The following is a 16,788-nucleotide window of genomic DNA, read 5'->3' on the forward strand; positions in this document are numbered from 1 at the left end:
CAGAGAGGTGAAGTGACTTGTCCCAGATCGCACCAATTGTAAGTGGCCAAACCAGAATTTATACCCGGGTCTGTCTCGCTTCAGATTTAGAACTTTTTGCTAATATATCTGCCAGAGACAGAATGGGAGGAATAAAGAATTTCTGCCTGTTCTAGCTCATGCTTTGTTTCATGCCTGCCATTGAGCTCTTGCTTTAGCTTTTTGAAAATACTTCCCATCTGTTGCCCTATTTTATCCTTATACCATTCCTGGGAGGTAAGCAGTACAGGAGTGTAATAACGGATGCTGCTTGTTGAGTGCTTATTGGACAGTGGGCACTGTTAAGCACTCTCCCTGTTGCACCTCATTTATTCCTTGCAAACAACCCAGCCAGGTTAGGTACTGTCACCATCCCATTTTATAGATGAGGATGCTGAGGCTCAAGGAGGTTAAATGGCTTCCCCAGGGTCACACAACTAGCAAACGGTGGGGTGGAATTTGAATCCCCATCTATCTGTGGGACCTGGAAGCTTAATCCTCCAAATGTACCAAGTAACAATCATAGTGGTTACTCGTAATAGGAGCTACCTTTTATTTTTTTAATATATATTTTTTATTAATTACAGAGAGGAAGGGAGAGGGGGAGAGAGAGATAGAAACATCAATGATGAGAGAGAATCATTGATGGGCTGCCTCCTACGCGCCCCACACTGGGGATCAAGCCCGCAACCCAGGCACGTGCCCTGACCGGGAGTCAAACCGGGACCTCCTGGTTCATAGGTTCATGCTCAGCCACTGAGCCACGCTGGCTGGGCAGGAGCTATCTTTTACACAGTGTTTTAAGATTTATAGACATCTTCATCTATATTATCTCATGTGATTTTCCCCAAACCCTGTGAATTGGTATTGCATGTATTATCATCATCCCATTTTCCAGATGAAGAAACTGAGGTTTAGAGAGATGAGATCAGTGGCAGAACCAGAACTAGAACCTCTCTGACTCCCAAGTCCCAGTGTTTCTTATTCACAATGCCCTCCTCTTTCCTCCAGATCATTTCTCCCTGGGCCCCCAGGCCCTGCTGCTGCAGGCCCTACCTGGGCCATGTCTTCCTCGGATGAAGAAACGCTCAGTGAGCGGTCATGCCGGAGCGAAAGGTCCTGCCGGAGCGAGCGGTCTTACAGGAGCGAGCGGTCAGGGAGCCTGTCTCCCTGTCCCCCAGGGGACACCTTGCCCTGGAACCTGCCGCTGCATGAGCAGAAGAAGCGGAAAAGCCAGGACTCGGTGCTGGACCCTGCGGAGCGAGCTGTGGTCAGAGTCGCTGGTAAGAGAGGCCGGGAGGGAGCCGGTGCGGTGGGCACGGGGAGAATGGGCCAGTGTGCACGGGCTGGGCGGGCAGTGGAGGGGTCCAACCCAAGGCTCTCTGACAAGGCAGCGGGAATCAAATTTGTTACTATTACTATTGGAAAGGTGACGAAGTCACATTAAAGAAACATTTGAAAGAGGAAAGTCTGCCACCCCAATCCCTCCATGCTAACAGGAGACCTGTTTTCATTTTTGTGACCTCTTCCCTGTCTTTGTCCCCATGCAGTTGCATTCATGGCTTATGGACCATTCTAGATCTGACTTTTTAAAAAATTTTCTTTATTGATTAAGGTATTACATATGTGTCCTTATCCCCCCATTGCCCCCCCTACCCCCGCTCATGTTCTCAACCCCCTGGTGTCTGTGTCCATTGGTTATGCTTATATGCATGCATACAGTCCTTTGGCTGATCGCTCCCCCTTACCCCCACCCTCCCCTACGTTCTCTCTCCCCTTACTTTTATATGAAAAAGATCTTCCCTATTTTTAGGCTTTATAGTTACCATATTTAAAGGCCGTGTAATAATATTTCATGGTTTTTAAAATCCTACTCATTTTTCACCTTTTCGCCATAATGGACAAAGCTGCAGTGACCATCTTTATGAATAATAAGCCTTGACTTCTGCTGAGTTATTTCCTTGGATTAAAGCCCTTGGAGAGGGCAGTTTCACTCATGTTACCTTCTGCAAGTGCGTACACACCCTTTCCACAGTGCGAGGGCTGGGCTGCCTCCCGCGCAGTGCAGGGCAGTGCAGTGGTTAGGAGCCCAGGGTTTGGAGTCAGAGGGTGAATGCTAGATTGTGGCCCTGCCCCTGACCAGCTCTGTGACTCTGGGCGCGTCTCTTATCCTGGCTGAGCCTCACTTCCCCATCTTAAGAACGCTCGCTGTGCAGGGCTGCCTTGAGGATTAGGTGATTTGATGTACGGAAAGCTCTCCGCGGGTGTTTAGGTGCAGTGAAGAACTTTGTGAAGTGCTCTCTGCTGCTTCCGCTGAAGGCATCCAGAGCTGCTTCCGAGGGTAGTGCTCAGCGTGTCAGCAGGCCTTGGTGCCAGAGTGCAGACAGAAAGGCAGACAAAGCAGTGCCTGCAGCTAACTCAGTGACATCACCCACTTTCAATCCATCACCGAGACCTGTCCTGCTTTTGTGTCTCTCAAATAATGCCCCTGTCTCCCCTGCTTTGTCACCCCCGCCTGGACATGCCATCCACAGTCTAAAAAAATAGTTCTCCCAGGCTCGCCCTTCTTCCTCCACATGACTAACACAGTTTAAATCTGTTCTAAGATGCAAACCCGATCCTGTTCTCAGCTGCTTATGAACCTCCTTTGGCTCATCATTGCTGGTGAAATAAAGGCTGTGGCATAAAGATCCGTTGAAGTCAGGCCCCCGTTTACCTGTTCAGCTTCACCTGGTGCCCACAAGCACCCTGTCACAGTGACCTGGGCCTTGGCTCCAGACCTGTGCATCTTGCAGGAGCAGACCTCTGTGCTCTAACGTCTCTGCAAGGCGCTGGGAACCCCGCCTCCTCCTTTAAGTGCCACCTCCTCTGTCCCTGAGGCACAAGTGTATCCAAAGCTCCCTCCTCCGCTCTCGCATTCATACTTTCCTCTCCTCCCTGTTCCCTTGCCCAGTATCCCACAGGGCGCCTGTCACTCCCTGAGGACTGGGCCTTGTTTAGGTTAGCAGCCCAGGTACTTGCACAGGCCTTGTGCATGTTGGAGGTCAACCAGCTTTGAAAGGCTGAATGAATGCAAGGAGTGCTCAGGGGAGGATATGTGACAGATTGCGATCCAGGAACAGGCAGTGGGCTGTAATGGCAAGCTAGACATCCTGTGGGCTCCAGCAGTCAGGAAAGGATTTTCAGAGGGGGTGAGCAGCAGGCAGGGGACCTGGAAGACAGGCCAGAGAGTTCGAACTTCTTTTGTGTAGTCGGGAGCTCTTGGAGGAAGGACCCCTTAGGCCCGTGGCATCAGCCAGTGAACAGAGTTTTTAGAGCTGTGGGCAGGGGGCAGGAAGGGCGTTGCTAGCCCCCAGCCTGGAAGGGCCGCTGGACTTACAACCCCCTGCCCCGCATTCACCAGAAGGCGTCTGAGTGGAGGCCTCCTCCTCCCTGCCTTGTACCCTCTCGCCCCCTCTGCCCTCACACACAGTTACAGGTCCCTTTGTGATGATTTCCCCTTTCAGTCTTCTCTGAGGAGCCCTAGGGGCTGAGTTGCCTGCTGTTTAACATTCTGAGTCTAGAACAGGCGTGGACTCAAAGGGGTTGAATCCCTAGGCAAAGCCCCTAAGAATGCTACCAGGTCATCTGAGCAAAGGGGTGGCAGGCGCTGCGCTGTGCTGTGCTCGGCATCGATGCCGATCTTCTTTCCGTCCTGACGCTGCCAATGACTGTCTTGAGGAGGGGGCTGGGCCAGAGAGGCTGAAAATGGGGAGGCTGCCACGGTTAAAAATAACTTGTGCGATGCATTTGGGCTTTGGGCATGGAGAGAAGAGAGGCAGCGGAGGAGGCGGGGCTGCGACTTCAGGGCCTGGCTGCAATCTTCCTCTGATTTTAGAACATCGTGGGGGTTCTAGTGATTAAACGGGCAGCCTTACTCTGCAGGGGATCTGTGAGGAGCAGGAGGAGTGTGTCTGGGAGACCCTGGGTGCTCTGAGGCTGTCTGAAGCTGGAACTCGCATTCTGGGAGGAGGTGAAGTCAGTCTTAGACTGGAAGCCGGCTCCGGCCTGTGAGCTTTCTCCTCTCCATGGGTCTGGGTCAGGAAGCCAAGAGGGGATGTCTGATGCAGTCTCTGCAAACACAGAGACCGCCCCTCTCCCAGACCCCCTTGGCATCTGAGCTGGTCTCAAGCTTCGCTTGTGCTTGGGACGCCTGGTGGGGACCCCCTGCTGATCACATGTCAGGGGGAAAGGCATGTCAGGGCTGAGAAAGCTGCTGATCTCAGTGTACAGAGTCAAGCAGGTTTGAGGGGCTCCATGCATGCTATAAGCTGATTCTTCCTGTCCTCGTTCTTTCCCTCCGTTTTCTGTCTCTTTTCTTTGACAGCCCTATTTTCAATTCCCTGAGCCCAGGTACATTGACATGGGACAATAGTCATTCATGTGAATGCCTTGTTTCTGTTGATCAGCGGTATGATTTACATAAAGATTTCATACTAACTAGGTGTTAGTTAGGACAGGTGTTCGGATCTGAGGCCTCGAGGGTTTAAGGAACTGCCTGTAGTCACATAGGACTGGTAGACCCAGACCTTCTAACTCAAAAGTATATTGCTATTTTCATTTGCTTAGGCAGTACCTGGCAACCAGGCCAGCCTGACTCTTCTGCAGGCGATAGTATAAATAGTTGACATGGCCTCCAGACTTACCTGAGAGACCTTCTGGTCCCTTGTGGGAGAAGCCTCAAGATACTGGCCTATGGAAAAAGACAGAGACAAAGATCTAGGAAGCTTTGCTTCCCCTCTCACACCCCCCCCCCCCCCCCCCCCCCCGCCCCCAGCTTCTCTGTCAGTATTGAACAATTCATTGGTGGGAGGTAATAAGGAATTGGGGAGCTGGGAAGTTACTCTAGCAAGGAGCTCAACCTCACAGGGTAGAAAAGGGGAGCGGAAAGAAGGCTATATCTCTTGGGGTTTGTGGGGTGTGGGGGAAATACAAGGTGCAGGATAGTGTCACGGTTATATGCTGCATAACTCTAGGGGGAGCCATTCATACTTGTCATTATAGATTTGTATTGTGACAAGCTTCCTGCAGATGGCAGTCAAGTGTGTGGAAGAGGGGATCATGTTCTGGGGCTGGGCTGGGTGCAGGAGGGATTCATCAACCACCTATCAATCAGGTATTCATCCACCTAGGGGGCCTCCCTGTGCTTGGCATTGATATTCAAAGATGGCTGAAGATATGGTCCCTTCTTCATGGAACTCAGTCTAGTTGAGAAGAGAGGGGGGGGGGAAATAATGGTATTCCTGTGTCTATTATGAAAGAGGGGGACACAGTGACTCAGGGCTAAGGACTGGCCTCCTAGTTAACCAGTAGAAAGCATCAATAGGATTCATTCTTAGGAGCCCCTCAGCAGGTGCTGGTGAAATCATCATCCCCAACATCTGCTCCAGTGTGGCCTCCTCCAGGAAGCCTTCCCTGATCTCTCTAGTCAGATGGCAATTGTATCTCTACTCAACCTTTGTTTCATTTGGTCTTATATTAAAGTTCATTGTTGCCCTAGTTGGTTTGGCTCAGTGGATAGAGCATCGGCCTGCGGACTGAAGGGTCCCAGGTTTGATTCCGGTCAAGGGCACATGTCCGGGTTGTGGGCTTGATCCCCAGTAGGGGGTGTGCAGGAGGCAGCCATCAGTGATTCTCTCTCATCATTGATGTTTCTATCTCTCTCTCCTCCCTTCCTCTCTGAAGTCAATAAAAAGATATATTTTAAAAAGTTCATTGTTTCGAGGTACATTTCCCCCACTGAAGCTCACTGTATTCAGGAGTGCCCTTCTTACCCTTCCTACCCTTCTGGTATTATCCCAGGATCTCACTCTGTGAGCGTAGGCTCTAGAATCTAGAGGCTCAGTGAGGGCTGTGAAACGCAGCTTGGATGCTGGTATTTGCTCTGGCTTTCAGAGCCCAAGCTCAGCTGCTGGATTCCTCAAAGGCCTGCCCAGGAACAGGCCTGCCCTGATCATGTGTGCCTGGTCAGAGGGAGGATGGAGCTTGCTCCTCTATGCCCATGCCTCTCTCCTCCAGCATGGGAGCTCTGAGAAGGAGTCTCTCTGCTTGTTCACTCATTCAGTTTTTTAAAAAAATGGATTTAGCTCCAGCTATGTGCCAGGTACTGTGGAGACAACTGGATCTCAAGTCAGAAAACTTGGGCAAATGACTTCACTTTTTTTTTTTTAACATGACTTTATTATTATTTTTTAAAAATATTTTTATTTATTTCAGAGAGAAAAGGAGAGGGAAAGAGAGATAGAAACATCAATGATGAGAGAGAATTATTGACTGGCTGCCTCCTGAACGCCCCGCACTGGGGATTGAGCCAGCAACCCAGGCATGTGACCTTGACCGGAATTGAACCCGGGACCCTTCAATCCACAGGCCAGCGCTCTATCCACTGAACCAAACCAGCTAGGGCTGACTTCACTTTTCAAACCCTCAGTTTCCATATTTGTAAAAGGGAAATGATGACATCAGCTTCGAATGATCTTTGACTGAGAATCAGAATGTACTCCACACACAAAGGTTAACGTGCCTGTTGCTGCACTGAGCGTGTCATTCCTTGTAACTTCTTTGGGCAACTAGCAGAGGCAGTGGAGGCTCCCGGAAGGCAGCATTTCCCCGGGAAGCCGGGAAGGGGCTCCAGGCCTCTTGGTTCCACATCTCTCTTTTGTTCACTCCCTGGCTTTGTCAGAGAGCAGATGGAAGCGGTGTTTTTCCATGGTGGGAAGAAGGGAATACAGTGGTGGGAAGTGGGGCTCTAAGCACAATTCCACTGGGAACCCTTACTGCTGAGCACACAACCTTCCTTGCCCCGAAGCTACTCGAGCTTTGCACCTGAGGAGTCTCTCTCCTTCCCAGCTTCTCTACTTCTGGGCGGTATCCTCAGTCCCTGCCCTGTCCTGGAGCTTGGTTTCAGTAGCAGAGGGATGAGTAGGAGAGTTTCCTGAAAGTGGGGCAGAATGAATTATAGCTACACCCCACCCGCTCAGCTCCAGCTCAGCTCCAGCTCTTTGAAAGTAAATCTGGGTCACAGTAGCTGGCGGGATGGAAAATGACCACGTGGGCAGAATTCTGTGCAGGCAGCTAAAAAGACAGCCAAGCTGTCGGTTCTCCGAGGCTCGGGGTCCCTGGGGGACCCCATCTGGTGAGGGAAGGTGGACAGGCGTTGTGAAGTGCCATCTCTGTAGGTGTCCCACCTTGTTTTGCTAGTGCCTTCCCAGATGATGCAGAGACAGGGTTGGAATGGCAGTCTGACTCATGCCTTTCTGTGCTGGAGCAGCCAAGGACTGAGGTTAGGAATGCGGAGGAAGGATGGGTTAATTTGGGAACTGCGGAAGGCTGTCATTTCTGTCCCTTGGGATTCGAGATTAGATGCCACCAGAGGAGCTGACAGTGCAACAGGATCTAGGGGTGCACTGGTCCTTTTTAAAAATATATATATTTTTATTGATTTCAGAGAGGAAGGGAGAGGGAGAGAGAGAGATAGAAAATCAATGATGAGAGAGAATCATTGATCGGCTGCCTCCGGCACGCCCCTACTGGGGATTGAGCCCACAACCTGGGCATGTGCCCTTGACCAGAATCGAACCTGGGACCCTTCAGTCCTCAGGCTGAGGCTCTATCTACTGAGCCAGACCAGCTAGGGCTGCACTTGTCTTTTATGTCAGCAGTCCTTCCTCTGGGGAAAGGTCTGTGAACATACCTGAGTGTGAGTGTTAATAACGCATCATCACCACAGTGCTGTCCTGAGCCTGGCCAGTTGTTGCGGCCAGCACCTGTTGTGATTTGGCCTTGGGTTTGCCTGTTGCCACCTGTCAGGTAGAAGCCGGCCAGCTTCCTGGCTCTGCCATGGCTCTTCTGCAGGAGCAGAACTGGTGCTCCTGGCTACAATCAGCTCCCGACTTAGGATGCTGCTGCAGAGAAGGTCTGGGAGCCCCTGCAACTTGAAGAGTGATTATATGGGCTGAGGTTTCTGTCCTCAGCTGGGCTTCACCTCTACCCTGGAAGGTACCAGGCTTTTGACTTGTGGTCAAAGGGAAGATTCTGCCTAGAGCCTTAGGGGGTGTGTGTCTGGCCATGGGCTTCCCTCTTCATTCCCTCCTTTATTCACTTCCTTGTTTGCTCACTCTCCCGTTCACTCACTCACGGGAATGGCTTTGGGAGTCAGTGGAGGTCCCAGTTCCATCACTTGCCAGTTGAGTGACCTGGGAAGTTACTAACCTCACTGAGCCGCTCTTTTTCATGGTTAAAATGGGGGACCAAGAGAGCCACAGCAGGGTCTTGCAGGGTGGATTAAATGAGATGGTGGGAGTGAGGTGCTTGGCCCAGTGCCTGCTGTGCAGTCAGCCCTTGGTTCGTATTAGCTGTTCTCATTAATGCCATTCATCCACGCATACACTTGTTCACTGATAGATGAATGTGCTGACTCATCCCTTTGCTCATTTATCGATCATGTACTTGCTCATTTAACAAATAGTCCTAGGACTGCTTTGTGCTAGGCTCAGCTTGGGCTTTAAAGCCCCACTTCCGCCTGTGAAGGCAGTTGGAGTGCCATCTGAGCTATGTGCACTGCCGGTCCAAAGAGAGTTATGAGGACGCTCTGCGAGGGAAGGGCTTCCCCTAACTCCGACCCCCACTCCTAGCATAGAGCAATGATAGCACTTGGTTGGAACTTGGAAAAGAAATAGGAATTTGCCAGGACAACCTGAAGAGGGAGGGCATGTCCCTGTTGGCTTATCTCTCTTCTTGCTCTCCTTTCTTTGGCCTCAGTAGAAAGGGAGGAAAGGAACTGTAGAGACAACAGCTGGTGGGAGTTAAGAATTAAAGAATCCAGAGGGTGGTTAGGGGAGCTGAACTCTGGACTCAATCCAGGAGCTCCTGAGAGCTGATGCCAGCTGGGATCACCTCATAAATACCAGCTGGGAAAGCTACTGTGTATTGAGTCTTAGATGTGTGCCAGGCATTTTCCTTTTATCACTTAATCCTCACAAACCCTGGGAGGTAGTGCTGTTCTCCCTGTTTTATGGGAAAGTTAAGGAACTTGCCCGAGGTCATACAGTAAGCAGAGTGGAGCTGGGAGAGAGACAGCATTGCGGACTGTGCAGGGCGCCCCCTGGAGCACAACTGTGCAATATGCCCTTTGCAAGTTCATGGCTGTGGCTCAGGTTAGCCTAATTCCAAATCCTCTGCATTCTTCAGAACATTTCAAACTTATACTAAAGGGGTGAGAGTAGCATCATGAACCCCTTCATCCGGATTCAAGAATGATCAGTTCATGGCCAATTTTATTTCATTCACACACCCCAGTTATGCCTCCCCAATTACACAGACAGAAGTTCCAGTGGTCGCGTACTTTCACCTCCTAAACTTTTAAACGATTATACCACCTTTCCCCAGTAATAAATCTATTGATTTATCTGCTCAGTAGTCATATCTGAAGATTGGAATCAATCACACGACCCATTTCCCCGAGGCATGGTGAGGAATTCCACTCCCAAACACCAGGGCCCAGGGGTAGTGTGCCCTTTCAGTGTTCTGGTCCTTCCAGCTCTCCCAGGACGCCCAGAGCTAGGCTAGAGTGTGAGCAGGGTTGGAGCGAGGCTAGATTCTGGATTTGAATCGGGACCCTGCCAGAGCGATTGAGGCACGTACCCTGGAAATGGGTTTTGAGGATTCAGTCTCAAGAGACGGAAGTTGAGATGCCATAGGATTGAAGTCTTTACAATCATAGGGGGAAGAATTCTGTTCTTATGAGAGGGACCTGTGCCCCAGGCCTGTGCTGAACTGTCACGTGACTCTGACCTTAACTCTCTAGCCAGCCGTGGGCAAACTACGGCCCGAGGGCCAAATCCGGCCTGTTTGGAATGAATAAAACTAAAAAAAAAAAAAGAGCGTACCCTTTTATGTAATGATGTTTACTTTGAATTTGCGTCTAGCCTCTCTGGGATTTGTGCTGTTTGCAGGCTGCCTGTCACCACCCCTGTAGAGGTTTTTAAGCTGAGGTGTAGTATTGGATGGGGAGATGTTGTTTCAAGTGAAGGGGCGCTTCATAGGTAAGGAACCATACCTTCTTAATTTGGGGAACCTCCCTGCCAGGGCTGACCAGCAGCCCCTGAACGACAGATGAACAGATTACTCAGACACAGTTTGTGCAAGAGAGGGCTAAGGGGCCCCTGGCTTTAGTAGCCAGAGCAGCCTCAATTGCCTGCCTCGTTAGGCCTTTATTGGAATTTTTATCTTTAATACAATCAGTAGGGTGAGTAACCTTGGGAGGACACATGTTTACATTGTCCTCTAGGCAAAGGCATCCAGGGATTAAGCATAAGGATTCCAGTAAACACCCGGGGGTCTGCATATGCACAGGCTTGTTTGGAAAGGTCAAGGAATAATTGGGGCGCCACCTTTGACACTCCCTTAAGTCAGAATTCCGATAAACAGGGCAGGCGGCCTTCCACACAATTTCCTTTGATCAGAATGTCCTTCTTACAAACTTTCCAACCAAGTCTCGTGTGCTCCCCAACATCTCCCAATTTCCCAAAGAGTACAGACTGCCCGCAGCCCTGTTTGATGGGAACCTCAGAGGCTCCACATGGGATGAGATCTTTTCCTGCCCCAGAACAGGAAGGGAGACTGGGCGGGATTGAATGAGCGAGATTCACGTTAGCCTGAGTCTTTCCAGAAAGTACATAGAATGGTTATTTTCACAAAGAGGCTGGGAGACAGCATAGGGTCCAATACCTTTTCTTTCTTCCTTTTTTGCGTTTTTTAAATTTTATTTGTTATTAATTTATTTTTTAATTTTTATTGATTTTAGAGAGGAAGGGAGAGGGAGAGATCGAAACATCAATGAAGAGAGAGAATTATTGACCGGCTGCCTCCTGCACGCTCCCCACTGGGGATCAAGCCCACAACCCCGGCATGTACCCTTGACTGGAATTGAACCCAGGACCCTTCAGTCCGCAGGCTGAGGCTCTATACATGAGCCAAACCAGCTAGGGCTAAAATTTATTTTTTCTAGGGCCAATACCTTTTCTAACTACTATTAATATGTTCCAAGTGCCAGGCTTTGTGCTGAGCATCTACATGGTTTATTTGACCTAATCCTCAAAACAACTCTAGGAGGCAGATGTGCTACAGTAGAGAAAACAAAAACCCAGGGAGTTCGGTAACTTGCTCAAGGCCTCCCAGCCAGAAAGGGGCCAAGCGGGAGTGGCACTAGCTCTGCCTTGGACATCCCACTGCCTCCCCCATTACAAGGAACAGTGGTTTAGTAATAGGTAACATCTGCGCAGCACTTCAAGGTTCACAGAGTGCCTTAACTCCCATTATCTCCACTGGGCCTCAGAAGCCCAGGGCTGGTGATGCATGCCACGCCCTTAGGGACAGCTGCCTATCAGGGTCCAGCTCTGCTCATTCCCCCAGTAAGGATTGGAGAATCTTCTGGCATTGGCCCTGACCAGCCAGGGGAGAAGGCCTAGGGAGAGGCTAGGTGGAGAGACTTGGCTAGTTGCTATGGTAACCCAGATGGCTGAGTAACCATTTTGAGGGTTGCTATGGTGACAGGGTGCAGAGCCGCTGGGTGGCAGGGATCTTGTCTCTCTGGGTGGCTGGCACCATCCAGGCCTCTTAAATTAGCGATGCTGCACTTTCTGGACAGAAGAGGGCAGTATGACAGTGGGCAAAGGCTTCCTACCCAAGAGCAGATCTGGGAACTTGAGGCAAAGCTTAACATTTCCAGTAGCTGGGCAGAAAAGGAGCTTTGGCTGGGATGGCCAAAGCCAGTGTCTGCAAGGCTGGTGGGGCTGGGTCTGGAGACAGGTCTCCTGAGATTAGGACTAGAGGATTTTCTTCCAAGAGCTGGCCAAAGGATAGGGCTTCGGGCAGCTCTTTCAGTGTCCGGCTCCAGCTATTGTTGGGGAATGTAAAAGGCACATGAGACAGACAGATTATCCCTGCAAGGAGGAACAGAGAGAGCACATACACACATACCCTACTAGCAAAGAACTTATTTGTAAGGCTTCAATTAACACATCCTATCTAATAAAGAGGGAATATGCTAATTGACCATCATGCTGTCACAAAGATGGTGGTGCCCACAGCCAATAAGGAGGGATTATACTAATTGACTGCCCTGCCCTCAAATATGACAGCGCCCACAACTACAAGATGGCGGCGCCCAGTTTCTTCAGCCCTGCCAGGGCAGCAGGCCCGGCCACTCCACGTGCCTGCCTCCGGAGTCCCCCAGTCTCCTCAGCCCCCTAGCTGCCCAGGACTGGCCTGAGGCGCAGACAAGCTTTGGATGGCGGCTGCCCAGCTGCCCAGGGCTGCCCGAGGCTCAGGTAACCAGGGCCTGCCGAGGCTTGCGCTGCTGGCAGTGGCTGCAGCAGAGGTGTGATGGGGTGTCGCCTTCCCCTGATCGCTGGGTCGTCTCCCATCCCTGAGGGCTCCCGACTGTGAGAGGGGGCAGGCTGGGCTGAGGGCCCCCCCTCCAGTGCATGAATTTTTATGCACCGGCCTCTAGTGTAAAATAACAGCATGAACCAAGCTGAAGAAGTGCTGGGAGTAAATCTAGAGCTTGCAGGAGGAGCACTGGCAGGAGAAATAATTTTGAATTTCCCTCTTTTGTCTTTGCACATCCCTCAGCTCTCGAGGCTGCTGACTTGTATTCTCAATGGTCTTGAATTGCAGATCTAGCTCACGTCCCCCACCCCCATGTCTTCAGTGTAGCATTCATGCCTTTAGCAAATAGTTATTGAACATCTACTAGGTTCAAAACATTGTGTTAGGCCCTATGACAAAGAAAGATGAAAATGGATGTCTCTACTTCAAATTACTTGTGCACCAGGAGGTTAAGGAGGCAGCGATGCAGACACCCACAATAGAGTGCAGATACCCATGTGTGTGGTTGCTCCAGGAATGGGGGAGAAAAAATGTGGTCAGGATTTTTGAAAAGAACGTCTACCTGGGTTGATTAAAAATAACTTCAGTTTGTGTAGGGTGAGCTTTGAAGATGGGTAGGCTTTCAGAAGGTGGAGTTGGGGGATGGCGGACATTCCAGGCAAAGGCTGAGAGTTTGATTATAGGGGATGTTGCACATAAGGGTAACATGGGAGATAAGCTTATAAAGGAAGGTAGATGTCAAAATACGGAGGACTTTGAATGCCAGAGATACTTTCTTCTTAAATACCCTAGTCTTCTAGCTAGCCAGAAGCCACAGGCAGCTGAGTATTTTAGGATCACCTGGTTCACACATTCATGCATTTTATAAAAAATTTAAACACATATTTAATGAGTATCTTATATGTGCCAAGTCATTTACTAGATGCTAAGGATCCTGTGGTGAACAAGATAGACATCCTCAGCCCTCAGGGAGCTAATGCTTTAGTAAGGACGAGAGACACTGAATGATAACTTCAAGGGTGATGGATATTACCAAAGGAGTGTGGAGGGGGCAGGAGGACCTACTAATCTGGGGGTGAGGGCGGAATTAAGGCAGGCTCCCCAGTGGGAGTTTCAACAGAGGGGGTGAGTTGGAATGAGGCAGGCCAAAAGAGGAGAGCAATGAAAGGTTACAGCCTGGGAGACTAGTCGGTGGGAAGGCCTAGAAGTAAGAGAGCGTTTGAGGAGCTGAAAGAAATTGAAAGTGGCTGGGCCTTAGGGAGAGGGGCACTTGAAGAGACCTAAGCTGGGGAGGATATCGTGGAAAAATAGGGCTTTATTTACTTGTATTACCCTTTCCCCCCACTAGATGCCCTTCTGAGTACATCCTGTCTTCCGCTTCCCACCTCCGTTGCAGCCTCCTTAGAAATGCAACTGCAGTCTCACCATCAGGAGCAAGGGAAAATCATAGACCAAAAGGAGAAAACCTCAGAGCTGTCCCAGTTGTGTGGTCAGGCTATAAATTTAGACTGTTGCTTAGACAAAACCTAAAACCTCCCCCTCACAGGCTTCCTTCTTCCCATTCCCTTAGAAGCTGCTTTGTTCCTCTAACCTTGTAAAATTTTCTCTGTATAAAACAGGAACATCAGCCAAACATGTGGACTTCCCCCTTTCCATTCATTAGAATTCATTACTTCAAAATCTCATGGGAGCATTTAAATGCAAATCTTGTCAAGAAAGCTACTTGAGTCTGAGAAGCTCCCTACCCACAACCCAAAACCAGAACTTTCTTCCTCGATTACCCTGTTTCTTAGTAGGAATCTCAACCTCTTGCCTTTTCCCCACCAAACCTCTCAGGCCTTCAACAAAGCCTGATTCCCAGAACAGACTCGCTTTCCCTTCTGGCTGTAGTCTTTCCTCACCTTTGGGGAGCGTCAGTCACAATTTTGGAGGGGTCTGCTCACATAGTGGCACATCAGAGGGGGTTGGGGACTTTTCTATTTACTGTAATTAAAATGAGCAGCAGATGGGTCTGTTTGGGGGTGAGGGTGTGTGCATGTGTATTTGTGTCTGGGCCTTCTTAGCCCTACCCAAATAATAGGGGAAATGCAGGTGACTCAGCACTGATACAGTTGAGATTCCCTAGAGTTAGCATTTCCATATTGTCTGCTGTTTACGAAAAATGTGCTTATGCCATCCATCACCGACTCCTTCGTCCTGCATTTTCTACTAAAAGCCTTTTATTTATTTTAAAAAGAATAAACCTCAAGCTTATTCACTTCTGTTTCTTAAACTGAGCTCATTAGCAGCTGACACAGAACTGTGGACTAGCATTTTTTTTAAAGCACAAAGGATTAATAAACTGGAAGGAAATGAGCATTTGTCCAAGACCCTCCCTGTCCGCCCTCTGGTAGGCCCTTCCCTGTATGATCTCTGCCGAGAACTCGGGCAGGCCAGCAAAACTTGATGGAAAAGATATGATTAACGACTGGCTCACCCGATTTCTGATCATGGCGTGATGTGGAAACAACCAGTGTGCGCCTATTAGTGAAAAGCATTATTTCTTCTTCCTGTCACTAATGTGCTGAGCATTGACCAAATCCTTGGCACTCCTCAGAGGGTACAAAGATGCAGGCCTTGCCCCCTGGGGCAAGAAGCCGCTCTTTAAAACTCTTGAGAAGGGGAACTGTAATAGAAGCCCAAGTCCCAATGCTGGCTGCTCAGTGTCGCATGAATTCTTTTTTTTTTACTTGCTAATGCGCTGTTATTGTGAGATGAGCAAGCCTAACTTTCTATCCACAACCACCTCTCCCACCTCCTGAAAAAGCAAGTTCACAGACGCGGTGAAGCTGGCGAGGAGGGCCGGCCGGGGGAGCTGTGGGCAGAACGGTCGCCCGCGTTCACCCCGGCTCCGCATTCACAGGTCTCGGGCCCAGCGCTGCCCATGAACGCTGGGTTTGAAGGACACACAGCACTGGCTTTCCTGTTTCTTCCCGACTAGTTCAGGCCCCAGAATCCTTTTCTTTGTTTCTTAACATCCTGGCTCGGCCTCAGGTTCCCACAGCCTCCCTTCGGGTCTAATTCTGTCGGAATGGCAGCCGCAGGGTCAGAGTCCTGCTGGGTCTCTCCTTCGTCACCCCCAGGTGCCGTCGGAGGCTCCCCGGTGGTCAGTTCTCAGGCTCCGGCTGCGCAGCCTCCGCTGGTTCACTCGGTGCAGCTGGGCCCGCCCGGCCACGGAGGGTTCGGTTCCTGCCGTTTCTGGAAACCCCTTTGTTCCTGGGACTCTTTGTGGCCCGGGTCGCCCGGGCCGCACGCTGCAGCCGTCGGGGCCCTGCCCGCTGCCCTGTCCGCCCGCCGGCCCGGGCCCGAGGCTTCTCGGGCTTTGCTCTCCCGCGTCCCTGCCGCTTCCCCGGGTCCCTTCCCGCAGACACGGCCGCTCGGTGGCCGCCGCCGGGGCTCCCTCCTTTGTCCCCGCGCGGGGGGAGGTCAGACGGGGCCGCCCGCCCCCTCCCCGTGGAGTCGGCCCCGCGCTCCCCGCCGCGGCGGCCCGCCCGGCCGTTCCTCTCCGCGCGTGGGGCCTCCCGCCGCGCCCGCCGCCCCCGCTCGGCCCGGGTCCCGCCGCGCCCGCCGGCCCGCAGACCCCGGGGAAGCCGTGCGGGCAGCGGGCGGCCCGGCGCCGAGGACACGCCGGCGGCGGAGGCGGAGGCGCGGGGCGAGGGGCGGGGAGCGGGCCGGGCCGGCGCTCCGACTGGAGGAGCCGCCGCCGCCACGCCGGGCGGGCGGGCGGAGGGAGGAGCGCGGCGAGGGGTGGGGAGGCGGAAACGCGAGCCGGGCCCGCGGGTGCGAGCGGGCGGAGGAGCGAGCGCGACCGACGGCCGGGCCGGGCGAGGCGGGCGGAGAGCGAGCGCGAGAGCGAGGGGCCGCCGCCCGCAGCCGCACAAAGGCCGAGGCTGGGGCCGCCGCCGCGGCGCGCGGGCCTGGGAGCGGCGTCGGCCGGGGCCCCGGAGCGCGCGGCGCCGGGCGGCCATGGCGGGCTACGTGCCGGGTCAGCAGCCGGCCAACCGCAGCCAGGAGAAGGAGTTCGTGCAGGCGTACGAGGATGTGCTGGAGCGCTACAAAGGTGCGGCGGGCCGGGCCGGGCCGGGCCGGGCCGGGCCGGGGTTCGGACGGGGCCGGGCCGGCCGGGGGTCCGAGTCCGCGGCGGCGCGAGGTGGCCCCCGAGCCGCTGCAGGTGGGCGGCCGGGCGGGTCGCGCCCACCCGGGCGCCGGGGCCGGCCCCGCGCGGCGGTGTCTCGGGCCAGTTGATTTACAGAAGTGGGGTGACCCTGGCACCCCCTCCTCCGGACCGCGGCGCCTCCCCGC

At 52.3% G+C, this 16,788-nt stretch overlaps 1 protein-coding gene across 6 annotated transcripts in view; it reads left to right on the forward strand.

The window, feature by feature from the left end:
- The first annotated feature begins 1,029 nt into the window (after window positions 1-1,029).
- Window positions 1,030-16,788, forward strand: part of MACF1 (microtubule actin crosslinking factor 1) — a 342,009-nt gene continuing 326,250 nt past the window's right edge. For 2 of the 6 annotated variants that reach the window (XM_070404779.1, XM_070404782.1), the window contains exon 1: window positions 1,031-1,301. In XM_070404779.1, the coding sequence (XP_070260880.1) occupies window positions 1,082-1,301 (220 nt within the window). In that variant the 5' untranslated portion in view covers window positions 1,031-1,081. Of the gene's footprint in view, window positions 1,302-16,788 lie in introns of all 6 variants that reach the window. The other 4 variants (XM_070404781.1, XM_070404785.1, XM_070404783.1 and 1 more) reach the window with 4 other exon arrangements.

The sequence above is a fragment of the Myotis yumanensis genome, unplaced genomic scaffold (assembly GCF_028538775.1).
Source record: "Myotis yumanensis isolate MYYU_CA2020_CCGP unplaced genomic scaffold, mMyoYum1.0.hap1 SCAF_2, whole genome shotgun sequence".
Taxonomy (NCBI): domain Eukaryota; kingdom Metazoa; phylum Chordata; class Mammalia; order Chiroptera; family Vespertilionidae; genus Myotis; species Myotis yumanensis.